General features: G+C 44.3%; 1 protein-coding gene across 1 annotated transcript; it reads left to right on the top strand.

Annotated features, from left to right (window-relative positions):
- Nucleotides 1-435: 435 nt before the first annotated feature.
- RAPSN (receptor-associated protein of the synapse) lies at nt 436-9,456 on the top strand. Its single transcript, XM_009574096.1, has 7 exons — nt 436-920; nt 3,429-3,767; nt 5,061-5,219; nt 5,554-5,652; nt 5,750-5,872; nt 8,559-8,612; nt 9,253-9,456. Exons 1-7 carry the CDS (start codon nt 705-707, stop codon nt 9,454-9,456), a joined length of 1,194 nt encoding a protein of 397 aa, XP_009572391.1. The 5' UTR covers nt 436-704.
- The last annotated feature ends 325 nt before the right edge of the window (nt 9,457-9,781 follow it).

Genomic DNA, 9,781 nt, shown 5'->3' with positions numbered 1-9,781 from the left:
CAGGCACATTGTTGCAAGTATAATACTGCACATGTGTACATGCTGGAGACTTCTAGTTCACACCTTACTTTTTAAGGCATGTATTGTCCCTGAAGCTACTATCCTAACTGAGGCTGCTACCTCCCAGGCTAGGCACCACCACCAGTGCTTGTAAAACGGGATGGCCAGAGAGAGAGGAAAGAGACAACTGAGACATCCCTGTGACTGCAGCTGATTGTCTCTCCCTGGGGTATTTATAAGCTGCATACTGGCGGGCAGGGTGGGCAGTTGGCTCGCCGTGACCTTGGGAGCTGGGGAGCCTGACTAGCATTCCTGGGAGCCACGTGAGCCGGACTGGCAGGCGCAGCTGTGGCCAATGGGGAGGAGACCAGCACTGACTGCTCAGATTGAGTTTCACTCCTGTCGCTTGAGATTTTTCTCTTCTCTCCCTGTTGTGCTTTACCTCTTTGTTTATGGGATTGGACAGGCGAATGCACTGATGGAGTCCTAGCGAGCAAGACGTTTGCCTAGTGGATTTGGGATTCTACCTTCAGTGCTGAGCAACCACTTCTTGCCATTGCCTACCACAACTCCAGCCCCCTGACATGGCTGGGCTTTTGTGGCTCCAAGCCTTCTGAGGACACAACCCGCCCTCCTCTGTTAGGGCATTTTATGTTGTGTTCTCTTCTATGCATTTCCTTTTTGCTGTCCTTAGAGGTTAGTGTATGAGGCTTTTTAATGCATGGGAGATGGGTCAGGACCAGACAAAGCAACAGATAGAGAAAGGACTCCATCTTTACCAGTCTAATCAGACCGAAAAGGCCCTGCGAGTCTGGATGAGGGTTTTGGAGAAGTCTGCGGATCCTGCTGGCAGGTTTCGGGTTTTGGGTTGCCTCATCACTGCTCATGCAGAGATGGGCAGATACAAAGATATGCTGAAGGTAAGGCGAACTGGAGATGAATGCATGCCATTGTGTCGCACCCACTACAGAGAGTGGCTGGAGATTAGAATGTGAAATTGGGGGGGTTGTTTTGTATATAGCAGAACATACCAGCTATTGAGTGCATATTGTGGGCTGCCGTAATCACTGTGTTGACCAATAGCTCCAGCCCCACAAGATACACAGAATACTACTTTTCATTGGGTCTGGTCCCTCAGGATTCCGAGCTTATTGAGGTTTTCCAGTTAATCATGAGGACCTTTCTTGATTTATTCCACACATACAGGCACACCATGTTATCAGGCTTCAGAAAAAGGTATGAAAATGAGGCCTTTGCTCCACTTAAAGCTGTTTACAGTGTGTGTGTCAGTGTAAAAAGAGATCTCCAAGTGGATTCTGTAGAATAAGCAGCAGTCTTGTGGAGACATGTCTGTTACCTTGTCATTCAACTGCTGTTTGATATCTAATATAGATCTTACATTGTTTTTTATTGCAATTATTTGTTTGCAAGGGGGCTGATTAAGAGGGGAAGGAGGATGCTTTTTTGGCGGGGGGGTTGAGAGATGTTCCAGGTGGGGTCTGACAGTTGTGGTCAGAGAGGGGCCCCCAGTTGTTATGACAGCATAGAAGAAAGAAGGATATGGGGCTTGATGGAAGAGTGGTAAAAAGAAGCTGAAGTTACATTTCAAGAGCATGAGGATAAACGTGTTTGATTAAATGGACAAAAAGAAGCTGATGTGTGGATCTGAGAAGTAACAGCATGCATATAGAGAGCAGCAGGCAGTGTTTGGGAGGGTGACTCAGGAATCTGGAAGACAAGGCAAGGGGATGTTGTAATAGCCTCAAGAAACTATCCCAGCCTGAAATAGGGTCTTGCTAAAGGGTCTTGATATCCTTGTCCTGATGTCTTTGGTTGCCTTTTACTAGACTGGTAATCATTCAGCATTTAGCACGAAACGTGAAGGGGGTGCCTACATCTCACTGAAAAGTTTTTGGTAGCTCAGTTTAGAATGGGGGGGCACATCTTACTAGTAAACCCATGCACATGTCAAAGCCCTATCTTAAAACCAAATACTTAGGATGAAGAAGAAATAGAGGGGTATTAATACACTTGGAAAACATTTGAAGAAGAACAATTCTGATAAGTGATGCGGAATGAGGTGGTGGCAGAAAAAACAGACTGATTAGGGAAGAGAGAAGCAAAAAAGGTAAGATGTGGCTATCTGAAGGAAATACTGAAGGCTTCATGGAAAACAGGCAAAGGAGAGGGCTCAGTATACCTGAACCTTAATTTGTTACCTGAGAAGAGAACAGAAAGTGGGATCAGAGTAGGTGAATTTTAATTCTTCCCAGTACTAGGAAGGAAAAATGGCTTCAGTCAAACTGAAGATTTTACACCGCGAGTGATCAAAGATAGAGGAAGGAGAACTTTAGCGATAAACCTTTGAGAGAGGAAATAACAGGAGAAAAGAGGTCAGAATTAAAGGCATGAAATTAACTGTGATTTAAGAAGGGTTATGATGCTCAACCTCTTTTGGAGAGAAAAACTACTTCACACCAAGGAAAGAGGCTGTGGCAATCAGGAAATAATGAAGAACTTATACAAAGGTAAGGGAATGTGGGGAAGCATGAGCTAATGCACATTATTGGGTCCACATAGCAGCTTTCCTAAAGTGCTAAAGAAACTCAGAACATATATACCCAAACATATGCATTGGTTCTGTTTTTTTTTTATTTTGTGAAGAATGTAAAATGTTCTAGTAGCTTAAATTATTATGTGTTGCCACTATACAAAAAGGAAGTAATTGGTGCCTTTTGGAATTGTTATCCATAAATGTAACTGATAATCTCTAATGAAAACACATACTGAGAAAATTGCTAAATATTTACCTTTGCTACTGGTATTAATTCAAGCCAGCAGTGTGCTTGGTTCATCACAAAACACAAAAGGGTTACTGCTCAGAAGAGTTTGCAGTCTAAAAGGAAGAGACTTCAAATCATTTGAGAGAACTGTATGCAATGAATCCTGAAGGTTTTAGAACAAAAACTGTCAAGACTACAATTTATTAGTAAACAATGAAGGAAGTAGCTTGCTTACTTTCTTTTATTGATAAAGTACTTTAATATCTTTAAAATTCCAGAGAAAGTGGAATAAATTAAACTGAGTGAAAGAAAACTGAGCTGCATTGTGTCAGATGTTTCCTGCTTCACCTGCTTCTCCTTAGGGCCATTTAACAGCTTTTTTCCACTAACCGCCAGCCTAGTTCATCTTCCTTGCCCCAGAGACTCTGTGGAGAGAGGGAGAGGTTTCTTCAGACTGTTCACAGGCCTTTTAAACCACCAGATAACTGCTCAGTGTATATGATGCTTCTCAGTCTGTGCTGCTGGACTTCTCTGCCCTGCTCAGAGATGAGCCACTTCTCCAGTACAGGGTGCTGCTCTGTGGGTGTTTGAGCTGTATTTAAATAAACCGCACACTTTTATAAACACTGTCTTTTCTACTTAAAGTTTGCAGTGGTACAGATTGACACAGCACGGGAGCTGGAAGACCCGGATTTCCTTACAGAGAGCTACCTAAACCTGGCTCGCAGCAATGAGAAACTCTGTGAATTCCAGAAAACAATCTCTTACTGTAAGACGTGCCTGAACATGCAGGGTACCACTGTGAGCCTGCAACTGAATGGCCAGGTGAGCCTTAGCATGGGCAATGCCTTCTTGGGCCTCAGCATTTTCCAGAAGGCTTTGGAGTGCTTTGAGAAAGCTTTACGCTACGCACACAACAACGATGACAAGATGCTGGAGTGTCGAGTCTGCTGCAGCCTCGGGAACTTCTATGCCCAGATAAAGGTGCGGTAACCTAAGGGACGGAAGGGTGATTGTCTCATGGATTCAGGAAAGAATTGGGAATGGTGTGAATTTCAGCTTATTTCTTTGCTATAGGAAGTGAAGTACTGAGAGCGCATTGTAAGCTAAAATCTCATCTTTGTAAAATCATCGAGTACTCTCCTTCACAGTAAGAATGGGCGGATTAGCGTAATGTTTATACAGCACAGCACAGCACAGCAGAAGCAGCTGTGAATATTCCTGTGTGTTGAAAACATCAAACTGAGCTTCAAAGACGATCACATCAGAGGAGGTACTGTCTGCACACAGGGCTGGCAGCCAGAACTCATGGATTCTCTATTTCTACCACTATCTCAGGCAAATAGCTATTTATATGAGCAAAACCAGACAGGAACTGAGGATGGGGGTGATTTGCGAGTTCTAACTTCTATTACAAACAGCAACAAACAGGTTTTCCTCACAAAGTCTTGATTTTTGCCACTAATGGAAGACTCACCAACTGAAGTGTTGAAAACTATCAGTAAACTTTCCCCATAATACCAAAAATAAAGAAAAGAACATTGTGCTGGATACTTTCAAGGTATGAAATAAGAAGGGAGAAAGGAAATTTTAAAAGTTGTGGTTTCCTTTGTGCATCCTGGAGAATTAAAAAATATGAGGACTTTTTCATTTCTGCAGTCTCATGTAACTTACTTGAGAATGGTTTTAGATATTTAGATAGTAGTTTTATGTGCTTATGGTAAAATAAGATTTCTTTCTAAAACGCTTCTAATGCAGAAAGATGCTTAAAAATGAAAATATGTTATATTATTACTTATTGTGGATTTGGTGAGGCCATGATTCTTTGTTCCTGTTTCCTGCAATGATGGATAACCGGCCTCTTAGAGATCCTGACTCACCATACGGAGAACATGAGGGCTCCATGTAGATGTTGAAAGCAGAGATGATGTAAGAGCAGAGAAAGTTTTCAGCCTTTGGTTATAGAGGAGAGTAAATGGTTCCTGCAGAGTAAAGCTGATGGCATACTATATAAAATTCATTTGCTGTGTCATTGCCCCAGTGTCCTGAACCTAGAGAATAATATGAATTCAGTATATGGCAATTCCACCTCCCACAGTTTGATATCCAGTGAAAACATCTAGTGAAATATGGCATGTGGAAGAGGAGCAGCAGGAGTTGAAAGGTATAGAGAAATCTGCTAGCTGTTGCAGCGTTAGTAAATAAAAAATGATTGCTTTTTTTCTTTTCTTTTTATTTTTGCTGTAACTGCTGTCTGTCTGCTTGTCTGCCTTACAGGACTACGAGAAAGCCTTGTTCTTCCCATGTAAAGCAGCTGAGCTGGTGAATGATTATGGAAAGGGCTGGAGCTTGAAGTACCGTGCAATGAGCCAGTATCACATGGCAGTGGCCTATCGGAAGCTGGGGCGCTTGGCAGATGCTATGGACTGCTGTGAGGTATAGGGTGCAGGCAGATGAAGAGCTGTCAGAGGTCTCTGAAAGGGGATCTTGCCTATAGGACTGGGAGGAAGAGAGATACCATGGCATTCACACTTGACTCTAGATGTTCCTGCTGCCCCCCAGTCTTAGAGCTGTGGTTTCAGTAGCCCAGGGGGCCTCAAAAGTTTGGGTCTATGAATGGCCCTTGGTTGGGAACATGTGAACAAGACTTTACTTGCTTTAAAAAGATTGTGCCATTTCTTTGGAGCTGACCTTTCAGTGCACAGTCCCAGCCCTGCTGTTTTGAACCAGGAACAAGCTCTTTTACTGACCAAAGACAATTTTCTTTCAGGAGTCCATGAAGATTGCCCTGCAGCATGGTGACCGGCCTCTGCAAGCACTGTGTCTGCTGTGCTTCGCAGATATCCATCGCAGTCGCAAAGACGTGCAGGTACAGCTCTTTCTTGCCAGGAAGGACAGAGGGGATAGCAAGAGGGTGTGAAAAGCAGACCATAGCAAAACAGGTGTTTTCCTCCCTGCTTCTGCAGACAGCCTTTCCTCGGTACGATTCCTCCATGAGCATCATGACAGAGATTGGAAACCGCCTGGGCCTGATCCAGGTGCTGCTAGGAGTGACTAAGTGCTGGATGATCCAGAAGGAGCTGGGCAAGGTCAGTTACAAACCAGTTTCTACAGAAGTTTGTTAGACAAGATTAGAGCCTACAGGCTTTTTCTGAACCGTATGCCCATGAAAGTGCAGTAGAGACCTCTACCCCTTGGATCTACCAACAGGGTTTGTTGCTTGTACAGTTATATTTCTCCAAATGGTCCCTCTCAGGCAGGAATTTGTTACTAACAGTGTGAACATCCATTCTGAGTCAGACTGCTAACTTACAGAATTGTCTCATTAGTCAATCCTGATGACTTTAAGCACTACACTGCGAAACCAGCACTGAGGGAAGGAAGCCTACTCCTGCCAGTGTAGGCAATCAGCTTATGCTATACTCTAAAATAGATTCCACTGCCTACTGTTTAGCTATATGACTAAGCTCATTGTTGTGATAGTGATGATGTTTAGACAGCTCTACAGCTCCACCATGTGCTTTGCAGACAAACGTGGCATCAAATTGCTAAAGAAACTTTGAAGGTATATAAACCGTGATGTGAAACAGAGAAATGAGAGCAGAAAATCATCTGGGAATAGACAACCCGTCAATGTGGTACAAGGGGGCAACAGTACTTATTCTGAAAATGCTTTGGCAGTGTACGTGTGTTAAAATCCAGATTGCACTACATGCAGCAGATTGCACTGCAGGAACATTGCTGGGCTACAGAATGAGATGCTCAAATGTTAGCCTTGAACTAGTGCTGAACAACCTGGAATGCCTGCACAGTGCCACATCAGGATGCTGGTTTGGGTGTAGATATGATGAAGATTCACTCTTATCACTCATATGAGACACAAAGAATTTTAGCTCAGACGAAGCATCCCAGATATTAGGAAATCAAGTATGTGTCTGTCTAAAAGACAAGTTCAAGGTGCTGTCAGCAGGGAGTTGCCTACAGCAGGGAATCAGTTGGGTGAGATACACCTTGCAATCTCAGCAAGTAAACACTACATTTGCAATGGAAGAAGAAACTGTAGACTTAAAAACTTTGCTCAGTGTAATCCCTTCCCAGCCTCATATCTCATATGCAAAAGAATGGGACAGGACACAGCAGGTAGGCCTCTTCGTAAAAGAATATTCAGAGCACTCATCAAACCCCTACATCCACTGATCTCACCTCCAGCCTTTGCCATCCTCTGGTATCACAAGCAGCTCTCACCTGTGAGAGCCTGGTGAGGGCTTTGCACAGAGCTCTAATCTCACCAAAACCCACAAAAGAAGAGAATGAATAGATGAATCTTGTATTCTGTTCCAGGTGCTAGAGGGAAGTCTGCCCTGGTGGGCCAGGGATCTTATGCCCATTGCCCCAAATGTGACCTCCTCAAATGTCACAGCCCTGAATACTCACCCAAGCCTGTTCCTCAACTTGCCATGCCCAGTTTCCATTTCTCATGCTACTCGTCCCAATATCAGTTACCTAATAAAGCAGTTTGCTAACTTTGCACTTGCAGATTCCCTATTCCTGTCCTAGCTTCCTCCATCTTCCCGGTCTCCTCAGCCAGTTAGTCCATTTCCTTTCATTTGTATGTAGTCAATACTATTGCAGATCCTCCCAGGCTGCTGTCACAGCCTGCTTGCCCAAATTTTGCGCAGTCTCATATTCCTATGCAAGACCGACTGTCCCCTGGAAGTCTCGGCATCTTTTCCTCCACTCCACGTTGCTTCACTTTGATTCTTAGTCCCAGTCATTAATTTCAGGGGTTTCCAGTATACAGTCACTCTTCCTAGGCACAGCTCTCAGTTGTGTTCTACCTGCTAGCCTTCCGTTCCTGCTTCCCTCTTCTACAAGTTCCTTATCTTAGGCTGTTGCTGCCGCCACAGGTCTAATACCATTTCCTCTGCATTCAAAGTGCATTCTTTCATCTCATCTGGTGCTCTTCTCCTAGAATAGCAGTAATGCCAAATTATAGGGTGGAAGTTTTATAATGTTCCTCCTGAAAACTACTGCATCACAAGGGAGACCTCTTCTTCCCCTTGGACAAATCTGAAGCAGGTCTCAATGGTTCTGGAAAACAGAGACTGATGATCAGAACAGTGAGGAACACTGTGGCATCTAGGGGAAAGTAGGGACTCATTTGGTGTAACAACTGCTACACTAAATACTTTCCTTCAGATCAAAAAAGATGGACAGCAGTACACTCCTACATCATACCATGTGTAAGTAGGACAAAGTGGATATATGAAAAGCAGGGAAAAAATGGAAGAGCATGGTGTGTTGGTGGTGCTGATCCCTTTCCTCTCCTCTTGTACAAGTGAAATTGGAGTTGCCCAATGATTATTGAGCCTGTAGGGTAGGATGGGGAAAAGGCTTGCTTTGCTTGTGCTTCATCCCACCCCCAATGAGCATGTGTGACTGAGTTTAAATAAGTCTGTATTCTCTCTGCTTGGAAACACCAGTCTCTGCCAACATCATACCCCTACTTTGCACTGTGTGGCTGGAACAGAAATGTAGCTCTTGGGTTGTGGTCTTGCAGAAATCAAGTTTTTCTTATGGATGAGCTTTTGGGAGGGGAGGGAAATCTGCCAGACAGCTATCTTGCATCTCCAGAGTTGCAGTGATCCTTGTTGATCCAAATTCTACTCTGTACCTCTTTACCTCTTTCTTTTAATAATTCCCATAGGGCATTGATACAAGTCTGGTTTTGATAGATCAGACCGAGAACTGATGATGCATGCTCTCCATTCACAGGCTCTGGAAAGCATTGAAAAGGCACAGGAGCTGGCAGAGGGACTAGGGAACAAGGTAGGATCCTACAGCTTTTCTTCAGCGCTGTGCGTAGTCTTCTGTCAGGCAACTTAAGAAGCTAAGCGTTGAAGTATCCAGACTTGTTATTGCTTATTAACGTGTCTGTATTAACCAGACGATGCTTGGGACTTGCTTTGTTGTGAAGTGTTTAATTGTGGGCAGTTGCACAGACGATGATCAGTGTACAAGTCTGAAAAGTGAGGGAGGAGTCACAGTGGGATAAACAAAGGGGAACAGGAAGTAAAAATGGGGTATGAAACAAGCAGAGAGCTAGAGGATTAGGGGTCTCTTCTTGAAAAATATTATTGCTCTGAGCAGCAGCTGAACTGTGTGCTGGCTGGAGGCAAAGGGAAGTGAAATACAGCGTATGTCATGGATAGCTCAGGAAAACCACCTTGATGAAAGAGCTGCACAGTGCCTCAAACCTGGTGTCCCCTTTTGTGATTACAGAGGAGTTAATGGCAGGGAGTGCTGAGAGACCAAATGTCTTTATGACTGATCCTATCCCTCAGGCAGCTTTCTGTGCTGATGTTTCTCTAGCTGGCTGATGGGGCTGTAGTGGTTTCTGCTCCTTCTGTCACTGGTCTGTCTTCACCTTATTGTTCACTTTTCTTGTGTTTCTGCCCTTCATGTGCAGCTTGGCCTGCTGAAGCTCCACTGCCTGTGTGAAAGGATCTATCGCACAAAGGGGCAGCAACGAGAATTGCGTGACCATGTAGTGAAGTTCCATGAATGCGTGGAGGAGATGGAGCTGTACTGTGGCATGTGTGGAGAGTCCATTGGGGAGAAGAACAATCAGCTCCAGGCGCTGCCTTGCTCCCACTTCTTCCACTTAAAGTAATAAGCTTGGAAGTACTAAAGATCCTTGTCATGACGTTAGTCATAAGAAAGAGCTGTTCATGCCCAGAAAGAGCTATGCATGCTGTTCCCCAGGTCTTTGTCCTGCTTACCTGTGCCCTGCAGGATCCCATTGCAGTGTCGTGAATCTCATGGCCTTGAAGGGTGAGATTTAGCCGTAATATCCATCCCACTCCCACTTCTGTCCTCTAAATGATTGTTCACCACTGTCCTCACCTTATAGGTGCTTGGCCCAGTTCACAGATTCTTATTTAATTCCTCTTGGGGAATCAGTTCTTCACTCCCAGGGGCAGTTTGGATTTTTCCCC

The sequence above is a fragment of the Fulmarus glacialis genome, unplaced genomic scaffold, assembly GCF_000690835.1.
Source record: "Fulmarus glacialis isolate BGI_N327 unplaced genomic scaffold, ASM69083v1 scaffold12230, whole genome shotgun sequence".
NCBI lineage: Eukaryota > Metazoa > Chordata > Aves > Procellariiformes > Procellariidae > Fulmarus > Fulmarus glacialis.
Note: the sequence above shows the minus strand (reverse complement) of the source record. Positions and strands in the feature narration are given on the sequence as shown.

What these genes read in the sequence shown, in the direction of transcription:
- RAPSN (XM_009574096.1), top strand. Translation starts at nt 705, where the DNA reads ATGAGGCTTTTTAATGCATGGGAGATGGGTCAGGACCAGACAAAGCAA. An exon ending in GATACAAAGATATGCTGAAG is followed by an intron (nt 921 to 3,428) that starts GTAAGGCGAACT and finishes TTCTACTTAAAG; the next exon opens with TTTGCAGTGGTACAGATTGA. An exon ending in CAGAGGGACTAGGGAACAAG is followed by an intron (nt 8,613 to 9,252) that starts GTAGGATCCTAC and finishes CTTCATGTGCAG; the next exon opens with CTTGGCCTGCTGAAGCTCCA.